At 35.4% G+C, this 18080-nt stretch overlaps 1 protein-coding gene across 5 annotated transcripts in view; it reads left to right on the plus strand.

The window, feature by feature from the left end:
- TBL1XR1 (TBL1X/Y related 1) overlaps positions 1-18080 on the plus strand; it is a 184717-nt gene that overhangs the window by 137323 nt on the left and 29314 nt on the right. For 3 of the 5 annotated variants that reach the window (XM_073232055.1, XM_073232053.1, XM_073232054.1), the window contains 2 exons: positions 6253-6355; positions 16976-17121. In XM_073232055.1, coding sequence (XP_073088156.1) covers positions 6298-6355; positions 16976-17121 — 204 coding nt within the window. In that variant the 5' untranslated portion in view covers positions 6253-6297. The remainder of the gene's footprint in view (positions 1-6252; positions 6356-16975; positions 17122-18080) is intronic. The other 2 variants (XM_073232056.1, XM_073232057.1) reach the window with 1 other exon arrangement.

Genomic DNA, 18080 nt, shown 5'->3' on the forward strand with positions numbered 1-18080 from the left:
TTATAGTGGTCCCCATTCAAATAGACACAGCTTTTCTTGCTGGTGGGGGAGGGGACTACCTTCTTGATACTTATTTTACTACCTGACATTTGTTTCCAGACTTTCCTTTTCCAGACTGACGGGAGTTTGCATTAAGTCCTGTGACTACTGACTACTTAATAATTGAAAGGGATGTACCAGAAGTACGGCCTATCTTCTGTTCCCTTAGTGTTTTAGTTTTTTGTCCTCTTTCTTGTCAGTATACCTTGACTATAACTTAGTCATTCAAAATAGATTTACCAAGTCCATCCTTGAGTCATGTAGTTTTATAATCTTAAAGGGATCTTGGAAGACATCTGTGTAAACTACTGTTCCCTTTTTATGTATTTGGGAAGTTGAAGTCCATCATATCTATCGACCAGGAGGCAGCTCATCAGAGATGTTTTGGGTATAAAAAGAATTGGGCTGTAGCTGATCTCGGTTGAACTTAAAGTTGACTCATCACCTAGTAGAGGCTAGTTTACTGTTTTCAGTCTAGAGAGCTTTGCTGAGACTCTTGAAATGGCTTAATTAGTATTCAGAGTTAGTATTCTCTATCATCAAATCAACAGCAGATGTTCTGTAAAACACCACTCTGTGTTGGTAAAAACCACAAGGTGTTGTGGGCTGTAGAAAAATAGGTGATGGCTTGGATTTGACACCCAGGCCATCATAGTTTGCAGACTCCTGGTAGAGGTCGCAGTTAATTATTAAAGAAGCGAAAGAGGAAGGAGAAATTATCTCTTATGTAAAATGTACACATCCACAGACAAACTCTTAGGAGAATTATCCAAAAGATGCTCATCTGCCATAATTGGAAGATAAAAATCAGCCCCAGTGCATGCTAATTTTCCTTAATAAACTATCTTGTTCACTTTTTTTTCCTTTTAAGCTGCATTTGTTCCTCTTGGGGGAGGGGCTGTCTTCACTGGGACATTCACATTATTTAAAAATACTAATAAAAAATACAGAGCTAATGATTCACTTTAAGGAGGATACTTTCTCATTTTTAGTAGTGTGAATAAAAAGTTATTTCATGAAATTGGGTCTTTAAAAATAGAATAAACTTAGCATTTATCCTGATGTTAAGAGTAGTAGAAGTTTTGTTTCTTTAAGGAAATACACTGCTTCTCTTCAGACTTAACTTTACAGGCAGCCACAAAAGACATCCTTAAAATGTTTGACAGAAAAATCATAGTTGTAGTTCATGGCTGATACGCAGTATAATAAATATGCTCTTCTTTGGCCATTAATGCTTTAAGAAATCAGCTGCATAATTTGGTTTTGTACTGGGTTTTGACTTTTTTGTTTTTAGTTTGGTTAGTATTGGATTAAAATAAGCTTAAATATGTATTTCATTTAGAGTTTGTGTTTCTTCTTGAGATTATCTGACTGTTTCTCAATCCTTGTGTTGCCCTTCACAGTTTACTGTAGTAATTTGGTAAACATGATTTAGTTTAGTCAAGTAGAATTTTGTATAGCCTTAGATTTAGCATTGTAAAAATGGGCAATGTACTTTCTATGCATTCTAAGCTATACTGCCGACCACTTGAGAGCAAAATTTTAAAATACACCTTTCTTCATTGGGTGGTATTTTATACACACAAAGTATTAATACCTAACATTCTAACATAGGTAGAATTTTAATTATTTTTAATAAGGCAGGGAACTAAGGATAATGCAGTTTTTGTTGCTGCTCCTGAAAATGAACCGTGGGGTGGCAGAAGAATATTAAACATTAATGTATCCTATTGATCTTGTTGTCTTTGATAATTACAAGGCAGGATGGATTCCTAAAGATAGATGCAAATTTCCAAAAAGGTAAATCCTAGCAATTGTGAATTTAACACCAATAATTTTAAAGGTCTCCAGTGAATGATCAACATTTTTAAGAATCTGTGACAATGGTTATGTATCAGTTTGCTAGGGCTGCCACAACAAAATACCTCAGACTGGGTGGCATAAACAACAGATAGAAGTTTCATTTTCTCACATTTCTGTATTTTAGAAGCCCAAGATCAAGGTGCTGGCAGGTTTGCTTTTTCCTAGGCCTCTCTCCCTAGCTTGCATATGCCCCCTTTGTTCTGTGTCCTCGCTTGGTCTTTCCTATCTCCATATGTATCCCTGGTGTCTTCTCCTCCTCTGGTAAGAACACCAGTCGTGTGGATAGGGACCACCCTAATGGCCTTGTTTTAACCTAATCACCTATTTAGAGACCTCAGAATCTGAGGTATTGGAGGTTAGGTCTTCAACATAAGAATTCTAGAGGGTCATAATTTAGCTCATAAGTAGTAACCACCATGACTTTGCTAATGGATAAATTGATTTAATTTCTCTCATTCTATTTCATTCCCCTCTACACACACTTTGGTATTTTATTCGTTTCGATAGTGTGGTATTTTTCCAGTGTGTCTTGGTTTTAGCAAGACAGTTTGACAGTTTTTTTGATAATTCAGTGGGTACCATGTCAGTGGTAGTTTACTTTGCTTCACAACATACTGAGAACTCACACCTAACAAACAAAATAATTTGGAACACATTGGAAGTGTTCAGTTAAAATTTTGACTGATTGAATAAATCAGTCAGAAAAATGGTGCATTTCCCTCACCATGGGCTTTTGTTAATTGCATGACTATTGTGGTGTTTACTTCTCACGTGTCACTACCCTACCCCTACAAATGCATCTACTCAGCATTTACTTGGATTGGTTTATCACCCCGAAATGATGACATAATTGGAAATCTAATATTCCTGTATGAGGGGGACAGAACCAGCTACCAGTTTCCCTGAGCCCCATCACTTATGAATTGTACTGACTACTTTCAAACGTTTTTGCTGGGATGTCCTGCTTTACGTGTAGTATAACATAGGTAAAGTATGACTTCCCAGAGGGTTGTGCTTTCTAGGTACTTCATTTCTGTTGGTAATTCTTCCGGCTTTCTAGTTTGGAAACAACTGGAAAATGTGTGACTTTTCCCCCCTATTTTTTCCCCCCTTTCCAAATATAGTCTGTCTCCAACTTTAGTCATTTTCTTGGTTTAAAACATCTCTTGGGTTATTCCCACTATTTATCTACTCTCTTTTGGTTGGAACTTACAAATCTCAAACTGGGCTAGACAATAAAATTATTTTTTGACTTTTAAAATTGAAAGTGGCAGATTAGCTTCAGATAGTACTTGATCCAGTTGCTTAATAGATATTTGGTGTCATTAAGTACAGTTTTTCTTGTCTCTCTGTGTTCTGCTCTCCCTCTCTGCTTCTCTCATATCTCTACTCCAGCATCAATGATGAGTAAATTTCATCCTGTGCTGATTCTTGTAGTGTCCCTGTTGCGTGCTTATAGAAAGGAGGACGTGTCCTTCATGGAGACCAGCAGTGTCTTCTACCATTGCACTTAGTAGGAGTGACTGAATTGGAGCAGGTGGGGGGAAGTAATAATAGATGGGGTGAGGCGTCAGCCCTAAACCGAAGGTATAATAGGCTGGTTGGGTTAAATAGGTAAGTGCCTTTCTTTGGGCCAGGAGTCCATGCCCTTTCAACCGCAGCAGTGACACAGGAGTCGTTCTCCAGATGGAAGGCAGGCGTGGTGGTGTCCATTGTCAGGCAGTGGCAGTGGGCGCTGCCTGAGGCAAGTGGTAGTTCTCTTCCTCTTGCTAATTGCCGTTACTCTCTGACTCTGGCTGCTGAGTTCCAGAGAAATCTGAGGCATCCTTTCTGCTTAAATGGCCTGCCAACACCGTGTTGTCCCCCAACATAACAGTTGCCTTGGGCCCCTGTGGTTCATTAATGTTTATGTGGAAAGGTAACCCCAAAATATCTAAGGTTACATTGTTTGGCAGTTAGTTGACAATAATAAGACATTTCTTATTTTTATCAGAATTTTAGCAGCTTTTATTATAGTTCTTTTTTCAATTTTTAAGCAAATGGTTGTGGCAGGTATGTGTAGATTTATTTAAAGATACATTTTCCTTTTTGTTATAATCTTGATAATATTTTTAAATCTCTGCTAACTATAGCTAATTTTTTTGTGGGTGACCTTAAACATTTTTCTCATGTTAAAGCTGGAGGTGTCATAAATTCATTCTGTCTTTTGGCTGGAGCCAATTTGTTGGTATTCATTAAGAATCAAAATAGCCATTTTTCTATTCTCTTGGGTCCAGTAATTTACTTGTAGGGATTTATCTTGATCCTGAGGAATATTCATAAATGTTCACCTACAAAAAAATAGAAGAAAAACAACTTTGAGCATAAACATCTTAGAGCGGTTTTAAAATAAGGCAAATTTAGAATTTGAGCGGAACAAAAATTAAAATAATCTATTAAGGAATAATAAGCTACCACTATACATTTTGGACCAAGTTATTTTTGTAAGATAAAGTAATTTTGATTATACATTTATTTTGGATCATGCAGGAGATTTAAGGTCAGTCTGAGTTAATTTTTTGGGAGGGTACCTTTTTCTTTATATGAAGATAGTATTACTCTTCTTTCATGATTTCTCATCTTAGTAAATGGAAGGTACCACCCATCCAGATATCCTAAAAGAAACCTTTGAATCTCTACTTTTCTTCAACCCTGTGTCCACTCACACTTGTGTTGACTTCGTAAGTATTTTGGAGTCCCAGTACTTCCCTCTAGCTTCAGTGCCACAGTCCAGATTTTAGTCTCCTAGATTACTGCAACATCTTCCTAACTTTTTCCCTTATTCCAGCCATTTCCTGCCTGTCTATTTTACATAGCCAGGATGATCTTTTAAAAATGCAAATTTGGTCCTTCCCCTATCCTGCTTGAAACCTTTCAGCATATTAATTTCCTTTAAGTGTGTTTTCAGGGTCCCTCAAAATATGGTTTTTGTCTGTTTCAAGCCTTCATGTCTTGCTTCTCTTTCCTCACCCACCTCTTCCACTGACTGTTACTGCCCACTGGATTGCTTCCATTCCTGCCTTCCTTCCGCAGACACTCTCCTCTTCCTCCTTCAGGCCTAAACACTAGTGGGACTTCAAGATGTGTTCCCAGACTGCTGAATTTGTTTAGGGCTTCCTCTGTGGGAGTCCATTAGAAAGTTGTGATTCCCCCTTTGTCTGTCTTTCTTGGATATAAGCTTGATGAGTGTTTAAATGTTCCTGTCACACAGTAGCTTACACGAGCGCTTGTTAATCTGTGACTTAAATATGCTGTTAACTGTGCACCATAGAGAGTTCTGTGGTATGTTAGGACGATCACTGTAGGCCCATAACATCAGATTTCCCTTTATACTGAACAGAGGTCAGTACTTCCTTTTTAAATAAGGGACCAGGAACAGTCTTTGGGCGAAATCAGGCCCACTAACCTTTTTTTTTATAAGGTCTACAAACTAAGAAAGGTTTATTTTTATGTTTAAGTGCTTGAAAAGGAAAAGTACATTATGACACAGTAATAGCATGCAGTTGAAGTGTGAGTGTCCGGTTCTTTCAGCATGTGGCCACATTTACTTGTTCTTGTACTGTTTGCTGCTTTGTGGCAGAGACTGTACAGCTGGCAAAACCAAGTGATATGTTTACTGTCTGGCTCTGCAGAAAAGTTTGCTGATGTCCTTATATCACTTCTGTAACATGAGAGTGGTTACCTATGGTTGAGACATTTACATTATATCTCAAGTTTCTTTCTCTCCCTCTGAATTCAGGGTTTAAAGTATGTACATTAAGAGATTATCATTTGAGTTTTGAGAACTGTATTCCAGCCTCTATGCTTTTATGCATACCCAGGGCTTTTTGAAACTTCAACATGGTAGATTAGATGTTGACAAAATAGAGATTTCACATCCTACCAAATGGTACAGTAGACAAAACCAGCGTAAGTGTCTTGTCCTTCAGCTAATGGCCTATCATCAGTCTTTTCTTAAATAATCTGATTCTTAAAATTTACTATTTTTTACAGTTAAGGAGGAAAAAGGGAATGACTTTTTATGCTATTTGATATACTCATTAAACTATGATACTAAAGCCCTTTCATAAATTTTTAATCATTTTTGCCAGTATGTTATTCTGCAGAAAAATAGACCCAGCCATGTTCCGTTGTACAATCTATTAACAACTTTTGAAGGTAACTTTATTTGTTAGGGTTTATTGTTAGAGAATATTAGAACCTTCATTTTACATCATTTAATAAAAGCAGGTGATTTTTACGACATTGTTTACATTTTGTTTAAAGATATTTTATTGAGAAAATACTTAATTAACTTTGTTTTATTTTTAGGGTTATATCCTGTGTTGTGACCTCATGGTTTAAGTGGGAATAAAGATGAGTATAAGCAGTGATGAGGTCAACTTCTTGGTATATAGATACTTGCAAGAGTCAGGTGAGTACTTTCGTAAAGTAAATAGGCCTCAAATTACTTTAATATTCTCAAAATAACCTTTTATGCATTTAAATTTGTATCAGTCCAAACTGTTGAACTTTGTATGTTTATTTAATGTCTGGACTGCCATTTTTAAGCTATGTGTTATTGCATGGTTTAACTCTCTGACTCTTTCAAATATGTTGGAATCATGTCAGGCAAATACTTGTAACAAAAGATTTGGCTTTCACTTTTCAAAGACTGTTAATATAATTTTTTGTCAAGTGAGATTATTGCACATGGTTATTAATAGGATCATATAAACTCTCAGATACCATCATTTGGATAATGTATATTCAGAATCCTTGAGTAATTGTTATTGGTCCTAATTGTAGTCAGCATTGTAAAAGCTAAGTTAACCATATGTTTTCAGAGTGCTTTCGTAAGTATTATCCCAATTGATTAGGTGTATCCCTGACCTGACTTCTTACTCATCTCTTGGGGGATGAGTAGTAAACATAAATTATTGAAAATCATTGTAATAAATATTAAGCCAGTGATCATCCAAGTTTTCTAGATGGAGTGAAAGGTGTTGTCTTAAAACAAGGGAAACTACAAGGGAAAATGTGGGATGAATTAAGCAAAAAAAATGTATAAGTGGAACAGGGAGAACTTGGATTGGGAGGGGCACTGGATGGTGGAAAGTACTAGCTGCAATATTAAGTGCAGATTGTTAACATGCGAGGGAATCCTTTGATGGTTCAAAATATGCTCGAGAAGTTGAATTTTAGAAATTACCTTTTAAAGTTACTGGAGTGCTTTAGTATAAAGGTGTAAGACACAGTATTAACAATGAATTTTTAGTAGTCACGTGTGAGGGAGGATGGAAGGAATAGAGTTGGACATTGAGCCCTCAGTTTTGGTTTTGAAACTACAGTTATTCTCATAGGGCTTAACTAGTTTATCTTTCTTATACAGGGAATGCAAACATGGCTTTAGATCTTAGATTTCACTGCTTGTTGAGATGCTCCCAGCTGTGTTTCAGTTCTGTGCCGTTCTCTTGGGTAGGGGTTTGGGTTTGCTATTGCCAGGCTCCATCATTGCTCCTCTGGCCTTGGGACAGCAGAGAAGATGATATCCAACAAAGGCGGGGAGGAAAAAGAGAGAAAAACTAACCAACATATGCAGAAACACTTCTTAGGAAGCTTTGAAAATAATAGATCTTAGATCTTGTTTTCTTTTTCAACTGGTAAACTGTTACTGAAGGCAGATCCAAAGAGGATATCTCTAGAATAGTTTGAGTAAGATAAAATGGTAAATTAAAGTAGAAAAAGTTAGTGACCTAGTGATTGTAACATATATAACATGTATGCATATGTTTGGATATTGTTATCTAGTACTTTTGGCTAAAATGGAAAGAATTTGTTGGGTTAAAACAAACTGCTTTTTCTGCCTTTCAGTCTGACCACCATTTAAGCCAGAGTTTTGAGGCTTGGGCACTAAAACAAAAAGTGTTGTGAAGCACCAGTGGATGGGAAATACATTGCAATGACTTGTTAGGTATTGTAAAGGCAGCTATTTAGGTTGAACCATATGAACCTATAATGTTTCTGGAGATCAGAAACAATCAGATACCTCAGTGGCATCTTACGGTTCAGCCCATGCTGAAGTGAAATAGGGCAAATTGAAGTTAGCGATGTTAATGAACACTCAGATCTTGTTTCCAAACGGAAGTCCACAAATTGATGTTGTACAAAAAAATACAAGTAGAAGGGCAGTAAAATAATACTCTGGATTAATTTCTGAAAGAGTATCCAGAGATTAAATATTATCAAAAGTCTAAGTGCTTATGTTTTCAGAGAAAACCCTTCTAAATTCCATGTTTTAAGGTGTTCTATGTTGCAGTAAAATAAAGCAAGAATTAAAAAAAATTTCTAATGGTAGATTGCTATGCATCATTATTAAGTCCTTTTTAATTGTGTTCTTAGTAACGCTTTGTGTGTTTTTTAGAAAGCCTTATATTTTATAGTGTTCCAGTGATGAAGTGCAGTGTTAAGCCACATCTCTAAAAATGTGAACACCAGACCTTTTATAAAATTTGTAACTTCCTCTTTACATTATGATTTATTGGCAGACTCAGCTGCTGACATTTCGACTTAACAGAAGTTTTTCTCGGAATGCAACTTGCCATAAATTTAAAACTGCCTATACACAGTTGTAAAGTTTGATCTGACCACCTGCATCAGAATCACTTACAGAATTGCAGGTGGGGCCCAGAATTTTACAAATGTCCCCAGGTGATTTTTTAGGCACAGTAAAATTTGAAGGCCATTGGCCTTTGTAGGTTGTAAGACAATTAGAATTTGACAGGAGAGTTGACAACAGGTATGCAGCATGTTCACAATATCTTGAAAAAAATTGTACTAATTTTTCAAGATAAAGTGGAAAGTATGAAAGTACACACTGAATTTGGAATGTGAGAATATCTTCTAAAAAGGGAGAAGCCACTAAAAGTGGTATATTTGTATTTCTAGGCAAGATTTTACAGGATGAGGCATGTTTATATCCTAAAGGATACCCTGAGACATTTACTTGAAATTACTTCCAGAAATGGGAAATGGGAAAGATTTTAAGAACTGAATAGTTGTGTGTTAACTCAAGACAGGTTTTAGAAAGCTCAGAACCTAACTCATCTCCAATAATACATAAAAATGTCCATTTTGCAGTTGATTGTATTTTGGAATAACCTAGTCCAAGTAATGGCCTGCTCTGGGTTGTTTTGGGGTTTTATCATATTTATCACCATAACTTAAAGAAGATGCTTATTAGGACTTGGTAACTACATATCTAAGAAATGTGACTTGTTACTTGTAGGCCATAAATGTTTCTCTTAAATGATTTAAATCAATACAGAAGTAACTAGAATCCTAACACTGCTACTTTGTTTAAGAATTCTGAATTGGATTAGGAGATAGGGAGAAAAGAAACAATCATATCAAAGAATGTTTATGTGCACAGGTACTCAAAAGGGCTGGAAACAGGTTAAATGATCAGTAAAATTTGTAAAGACTACCACAAAGGAAAATAAAAATTCCTCCTTGTTTGTCTCATTATCTAAAAGCTCCCAGTCAAAACGTCCAAAAAACACCTATGGACACTTTATTCTGGTTTGGTAAATGTGTGATTTAGAAATAATATTTTCTGTCAGAACTTCTGATATTTGTATTTTGTAACCAGTGTTTAATGCTGACTGGAACTGTGATATCCATCTCCAGGGGGAATAAAATGACTTAAATTGTTTGAGTCTTAAATATTTATACTACGAGGTGAACATCCTGTTAGGACTATTATGAGCACTAGAAGATATTTTCTGTTAAAAATCCCTCTCCTCTCCCCAGATTGTATAACTAATCAAAGCTTTAGTTTCCTCATCTATAAATTTGTTGCTTGTTGAAAAGGGATTACATTGTGATATTCAGCCTCCAGTGTTTTATAGACTTATGTTTGAAATAAGCCATCCTCCCCTGCACATTAAAACTATCAAGAGAAAAGTATATTTGTTGTGTTAAGTGTTGTCACTTTCAAATTTTCTCAATTTTATTTCTGGGATGTTCACCCTAAGCAGACTACTTTGGTCATCACCTTTTTGCAGTTTTGTGAACTAGATACCGATATTGAACAAATATTTCCTGGGAAATAATTTAGTTATTTTTTTCTCTCTTGGTATGACTTGAGAATCTAGTGAATCTGACACTTAGTGCCATAAGTAACAATCCGTTTGATTCAGTATGCTCTCTTTAATTAGTGTTCACCCAAGGACATTAATAATTTGGTCACCCTAATAACTCATATTGAGCAGCCATATGCAGAATAAATACTAAGCGGCACAGGCTCAGTTGTATTTAAGAGAACCTGATACAGTGTTAAGTTTTGAAAGCGAGGCTGTTTTGGACTTCTTCATCCCTCTTCCTCTCCTGTAGTTACTCAGCTATAGGTTTTTTCCCCTCTTTCTCTGGAGAAATTATTCCTGGCATTTACTTGTGAACTTTGTGGGACCCGTTTTTCTTGTTTTCTATAAGATGTAAATTTACTTTACTTAAATAGTGTATTTGGTTTGGGGAAGAAGTTTGATCCTAGATTTAAATGTCACTATTACATGTTCAAAAGCTCAATGATATTTTTATTTATAGTGTACTTGAACACTGGATCCTGTGAAAACTAACATTTTATGATTGAAGACTAACTGGAAAATGCAGAAAATCCTTATAACTGAGTAATTCTGAATACTATTATTTTTTAAATCCTCATGTTCTTAGAACTGAGATTCATCTTGTTATATTGTCTCCATTTATGAGAAGGTAATGATAGATGTAGGCTTATAAGCATTTGGTTCATGGAAGATCATCTTGTCTCTCCTGTACCCCTCTTTTGGTACTGCTTCCTAACCTTTTCAAAGGGATAAGATAGTCTCTCTGGATATAGGGCTTGTTTGCATCACACCACTTTTTCTGAGATGGTGTCTACTTCAAATACTGTATTTGTTTATAACATCACATGTCAAACACACACCCACACATACAGTCTAGAAAGCTGCACATCATAGTAGGCACAAACTAACCTGTTTAGGCTCTAATTAAAGAGCCAATTCATTCATTTTCTTTTTCATTTAATGATTTTGCATTAACCCCTACAATGGCTAATAAAATGTTACCAGATGACTGTGTAGTTCTATTGACTCAGATAAAGATAACTGTGCTAGATAAACATTACTTCCTATATATGCCCCTGCTGGTGCCATTTTTAAACAGACTTTTTAACAGTAGACTGAAAGGAATCAGGTTAAACTGGCTATCAGTGATGTTCCTCTAACCATGTAGAACTGGAGTGAGGATAGCTCAGGATCTGGTATGTCTACCTTCAGATCTAGTATGTCTACCTTCAGTCTTTCTTTGAATTTTTAGAGTAAATGTTCAGCTACAAAAGTACAAGTAGGTATGCACAATTTTAGTTTATAGTCAAATAAAATATGCAGTAACACTGAATTGACACATAATAGTTACACATGACTAATTAATGATAAACTGCAAACAATTGTCAAATGCTAGTAAATTTTATGCTTCCAGATTGATTTTTCTCATCTTTCTCCAATATAGGCTGAATGACTATTTTTCACTGATAGAGGAATTTCCTATTACACATTCTTAGTGACATAGTTGCTAAAAAGACAAAGATCCTTTAATAGTTGCCAAACAGAACCTGTTCAGTCTTAACAGTAATCTTTTTTGTTTTTTAGTGTGGGGAGGGATTAAGGAACATAAATTACTGATGATATTATAAATTTGCATAATTTGGGGGGAAAGCAATTTGGCAATCATGAAAAACTTCTTTTAAACTACTCATGTCCTCTTCCAACTTTTGAGGGAGCCTGTCCTAAGGAGAAAAAATATGTACATGGCAAAAGCCTATAATAAAGATATTTGAGGTGAGATTCTTTTTAAATAGTAGCTGCTAGGAAGTCCAAATACTTAGCTGTGGGATGAATAACTTACTAGCTGAGAGTACATATATTGGCTGAATATGATAATATTAAAATTATTTCAGAAAATACAGTTCATATAAAATGATCATAGTTATATATATATTTTAAGGGCAAAATTAGGGCACAGTTATATAGTTAATGTATTATGCTGCAAAAACCAATATATAAAGAAAAAAGGAATGCAAAAATATTAGCAGTTGCATTTCCGTTTTGGTTATTATGATTTTTTTCTTCTCTGCATTGTCCTTTGTATTTTTATAATGTTGGTCTAACCCTTCAATATCCAAGGTATTTCCTGTAATTTATCCCCCTACTTCTTTTTACCTTTCCTAAAATCTTTAAGTGTGGAGCTTTTTAGAGTAAACAAAAATCTGAGTCTGTAGGACAGAGTTGTAGATGGATTTGGGGGCAATGGAATATGTGGTGATGGAAGCAGGGGTAGTATTTCCTTTGCTTTTCTGATCGGAAACTTAAATAGGACCTTAGATAAACTAGATTTTCTTTCCAGTGTAGGGCACTGTGTTGTGATAATTAGTTGCCCTTTTTCTTGTTCAGAACCACGATGTTCAAGGCCCTTTTTCATGTTACTGTATTCTCTGTTTGTAAATAGTGCTGGCAGGCTCTGTAGGACTAACACCCATTGAGAACACAATCCCTATCATTGCAAAGGAAAGCACTTCTGAAGAAAGCAGTATGTAGAAGACAGTTGTTTTTGAAACCGCATTTCTTATGTGGGAATGGTGGGCAGTCTCATGAGTAACCACATGCACAGCTCTGCCACTGTCTTTATCACTGAATTAATGGTGTATTCTGATTTATGTACTGAACTTTGTGGTTTCCGGCCTTCATTCTTTCTGGAATCTCTATCTCCCAAATTTTAATCACGCTCATGATATGTAGAGTACCTGATTACAGAGGTAATACTTATATCAGATTTGCTCTGACCCCCTTGAAAGAAGGGATGCTGTTTTAGGCAGTCAGGCCAGACTTTGTTTCATAGAATTAGGTTGGTCCCTTTTTGCCTTCTGCTGTGTAAATTGAAAGCTGGTTCTGAAAAAGTGTTTCCTGCATATACATTTACAGGTAAATGGAAATAGTTTCTGGCATAACCCTGTTTCAGTGTTAAGTCGTTTTTCAAGGAAGCCTTAAAGTCAAACGCTTTTTCCAGATTCATAGATTTTCTGATGTGCCTAGATAATTTATAGTAGAATTGCATTCTGATTTAACAAATGTTTATTGAGCACTAGTTAAATTAGATAACCTTCTAGTTTTTCAGATTAAAAGATTACTAAACATGAACCCTTTCCTCAGGTGGCCCAGTCTAGTAGTCATACACGTACCCACATAGTCACACAGGTGTTAACCATTCAGTGTGGGAAGTGTGATACCTATAAAAATTACAGGATTAGCAGAAAAGGAATGATAAACCCCAGAGCAGTGAAGGGAAGGACTTTACTTCCAATTCAGATAGGAGAAAAGAGTTTAGGGAGACCCCACGTACAAAGGCCTGCGTCAGCGTATTCAGGGTGGTAAATGTAATTGGCAGTCACTTGAATTTCATGTGCAATGGGAAAGTGAGGGTGGAATGGATTAGTTAAAAGTAACTGTGCCATAAAAAGAGTTTTGCCTTTTTATGAAGGCCAAAGGTCATTGCAAGTGCCCAAGTAAGACTTGGAGTGATATGATTAGTGTTTGTTTTACAAGTAGTACTCTAGCCATAGTGTGGCAACCGTACTAAACAGGGGAAGAGAGAAAAGGGCTTAGGGGAGTACTAATAGGCGAGGACTAAACTCCAGGTTCTGGCAGAAAAGGAAAGCTGATGCTGGTAGTAGAGGGCAGAGAGGTAGGATTGATAGGATTTGGCTAAATGGTGGAAATCAAGTGGCCAGCATGGCAATTAGGGTGACTTTAAGGTATAATGAAGTAAAGCCAGAAATTTCTAAGGAGAAAGAAGTTTTAGGGAGGGGAAGAAGAAAAATAGTTTTGAGTATAATGATTTTAAGCTGCTATTTAATGCTATGGCTAATAATAAAAAGTTGTAACTAAATCCAACATTATTTAAGCAGGGAGTTTAAGTGTGGACATTCTTTAGGGTAAATATTAATGAGAAGTGCCAAAACAATGCTAATAACCACTTCAGGATTGTTTTCTTGCTATTTGAGAACATTCTAAGTGCATGCACAATAATTTTAAATGGATGTAAGCATCTGTGATAGCTTCTCTCCCTTCCTGAGAGAACAATTTCAGGATATGTGCAGTCGTGCAGCCACAAATTGGTGTCACTCCACCTGCAGCTCTTAGGACATTCTTGAACATAAGCTTGAACTTAATTGTCTGATTAAGCAGTGCCTAAGTGAAATGATTCTGATTATTTAAATTGTACTCATACATTAAAGAGGAAAGAAATCATGGATTTTGCTACAATTTATAAACTCTATGAAAATCAAACCCTTTTGAAAACCTTGCTAATAGATGTCTTAATGTTTCATGCACTGCTGACACCACTTTCTAACACCCTGAGTTGAAACAGAACAATGATGCAGCCTTTTATTTTCTTATAAGTAAACAGGCGCTTACTTTGCCTTAACTTTATCCCTGACTATTCTGTTCACCAGGAGCTGTGGTGTCAAGTGGTTATGGCCATGGTCTCTGAATAAATTTGAATCCTGTTCTCTTAATGGATGTTTTCTTACCCTCTAACTCAGATTATAAATAAATTTGCATTTGTATGCCTATTGTTGGCCCCTCTGTAAGTGGTATCAGATTGCCTTGATGTCCTACTTCTTAAATCTCTAAGCCACTTGGCTGTTTAGCTTTTTTCCTATTTATAATTTAGTGCAGCATTTATTTAGGGAGGGGTATGTAATTGAAAACAGGAATTTCTGATCTCACTGTATATGAATTTCCCTGTCATATCTCTCACCCTTTCTCCCCATTCTTCCCAGTCTTTATTCTTAGCCTTCCACCCTGGTGATCTGGAATCTACTCATACTCAAGTAGTTGTGGGCTTCCTCATAGAGACAATGCACAATGGTGCTTTTTTCATTGGTGTGTTTCTTAGCCATCTCTGTGAGCTCAGATTAAGCTGAAAACTATAAATGTGTTTAATAGTTATCTTGCCTGTGGGCAAATCAAAGTCCTAAAGGTAACATCTTCTCCCTTGTTGCTATAGGAACAGAAGTTAGGTACCCAAAGAGGGAAGGAAAGAGGAGCCCTACGGAAGATCAACTTAGGTGCACTTTGTCTATTAACCAGTTAAAATACTCCTAGCCACATGCTATTTATGAGCCCACGGTATTTCATTATAGGCTGTTCATAAGTGCCATAGGAACCTAAGAGTGGAAGAATAAAATGAAAAAAAGACATGGACTGTAAGCACCAAGAAACTAGGATAGACAGGATAGACAACAGTTATTATATAGATTAAATCAGTTTAATCAAGACCCAGATAATTTCATACTCGTTTACTTTATTTAGTAAAAGTTTTTTTTAACGTTCTAGAGTACGTGTATGTATAATTTAATTGTTTAAAATACAGCAGTTACCTTGTCTAGCTTGGATTAACACATAGTCTACAGGCACACACCTGATCATCTACATTTGCTCTCTTACAACACTAAACTATGTTTTCTACCTTTATCTTGTATCTACCTACCACTTCAGCATTTTATTAAAAATAATAATAATAAAGAGAGAAATGTGGTGTCCACATATAAATCAAGTATAAAAATCAAATGAATATTCATATTTGAACTGACTGTTTATAGTTCATGATGCATGATCAAAACCAAAAGCCTCTGTGATGACTGCCCTTGTACTGTTCACCATGTAACTTATTCACTATGTAAGAATTTGTTCTCCGTGTAAGAACTTGTTCGTTATGCTTCAGAAGATTGGAGACTGACGAAAATTACACTTGGGGTGGATTAATGATTGTGCATTGAGCATTGACCCCCCTATACAGAATTTTATTGTTGTTAACAACCATTTGATCAATAAATATGAGAGATGCCCTCACAAAAAAAAAAAAAAAAAAAAGTACAGACTTACAATTGTAAAATAAATAAGTAACCGGGATGTAATGTATAGCATAAGGAATATAGTCAAAATATTACAACAACTTGGTATGGTGATATGGTTGATAGCTGGTACCTTGAATTATCATGTATATAAATGTTAAATCACTGTGTTGTACACCTGAAACTAATGTAATACTGTGTGTCAACTACCCTTCAATAAAAAAAATAAAATAAAATACAGCAGTTAAAATTACTATTTAATGATAAGCTCTGATGGATATTTTGGTAAAGAGAATACCTATCCTTGGGTCTGTTGTTTCTCTAGAAGTTTACTTTTGAATTTGAACTTGACTTTCATAAAAGAAACAAGGCCAAGATAAAGAGATTTTGTTACATGTTTTCGTTTTAAGTGTTTCAAATTGAAACTAAAGAGTTGCTGATAAAGACACACAATCTGGATTTTCCCTTGCTAACACTTCATTTCCTAACTCATTAAGATGTGGCATTACTAAATGGTGAAAAATTTGTGATTTTTTAAAGCACTTAACTCATACATACAATAGGATTTAAGCATAAAAATTTTTCATTATTAAATTACAACTTTCATTCCTTAGTTTTAATTTGCTTTTATCTCCTAAGCAGTTTTTTTAAAAACCTGCAAAATACTGAATTTATAAGGTATTTGAGTTTGTATATAGAAATTTAAATATACCACAGAAATATTAAATGGCTCCAGTTTATTTTGGCCTAAATTATCTTGAATGAAGCAGTTGACTCACAAGATTTCCAAATGCTTTTTTCCAACTTTGAAGTTTGATGCTATTTGTTAATGAAAAATATGTGTCATTACTATTTGTTATGTACTAGAAATTTTAAATAGTATATATTATGTAATTAAAGTGAAAAGGAAATATGTAAAGGTTAACATGTATACTCCTTTTTAAAAAACATTTGACCTTAGCTAACGGTCTGGGAAATGTTGATAGAATATGATTTTATATGATTTTAGAAGTCGTTCATTTGTGTCACATGGCATGTCGCCACTAAGAGAATAAATTCTTAAACCTTTTCTTTTGCTTTTAGGATTTTCTCATTCAGCGTTTACCTTTGGTATAGAAAGCCATATCAGTCAGTCTAACATAAATGGTGCCCTTGTCCCACCTGCTGCACTGATTTCTATCATCCAAAAAGGTCTACAGTATGTAGAGGCAGAAGTTAGTATTAATGAGGTAAGGAAGATTTATTTTCAAATACTTATTCTCACTCTTAAATCTGAGCTCTGCTCATTCATTACCTGACTTCAGCCTCACCAGGTTAACAGAGCTGAAAGGTGTTACTCCTAATGTACAGTCGGGCTGCACAGGCAAGGCACGTTGGCTCCCAACTGTAAGGACCATGATCTGTAGCTTACTTACTTCTTTTCATGTGGTTTTCTAAGTAAACAGTAAGATATATATATGCTGAGACCATAATTGATGGTCTGAAAATTTAGAAAATCTCATGTTGTATGGTTATACCTGATTTTGGAAAATGGTTTATAATTAAAGCCATCTTGATATTACTACCTACCTAATTATGTAAGGTCCGTATATAGGTAGTTTAACTGAGGTGTCAGCTATGAGCCAAACCCTGCCTGCTGCCTGTTTTTGTAGTTTGGAATGAAATTGTGCTTATTTGTTAATGTGTTAATGCTACATTGGCAGCATGAATAGTTGTGACAGAGACCTCGTCATCTGCAAAGCCTAAAATATTTACTATCATGTTGTTTATAGTAAAAGTTTGCCCAACCCTGGTCTAGCTTTAAATTTCTTTGTATGCTTAGGGTTTGTGATATGTGGAGATTTTTGCCTTACTTTGATTTCAGATACTTGTATTCTTAACCAAGTTCTCCTTTGCTTCGCAAGTTTTTTTAAAAATGAGCATCTGTGCTTTCTTTGTCAAAATTTATTACTATAATTATATAAGTGTATAAAATTGATTTCATTATTTTTGAGTTTCCTCATCTCTATAACGGAAAAATCCACTAACATTAAATCCACTAACATTGTCTTTTAGCACTTTCCCTCCCAAAGTATCCTTATTTGTGGAGGGTGATAAGAAGTTCCCACTAGTGGCCAGATGAAGTCTTGTTTTGTGTGAAAAACTTTTGTAGATTTAACATAGTACTGTACAATGTATCTGTGTTGGT

The sequence above is a fragment of the Manis javanica genome, chromosome 3, assembly GCF_040802235.1.
Source record: "Manis javanica isolate MJ-LG chromosome 3, MJ_LKY, whole genome shotgun sequence".
NCBI classification, from domain to species: domain Eukaryota; kingdom Metazoa; phylum Chordata; class Mammalia; order Pholidota; family Manidae; genus Manis; species Manis javanica.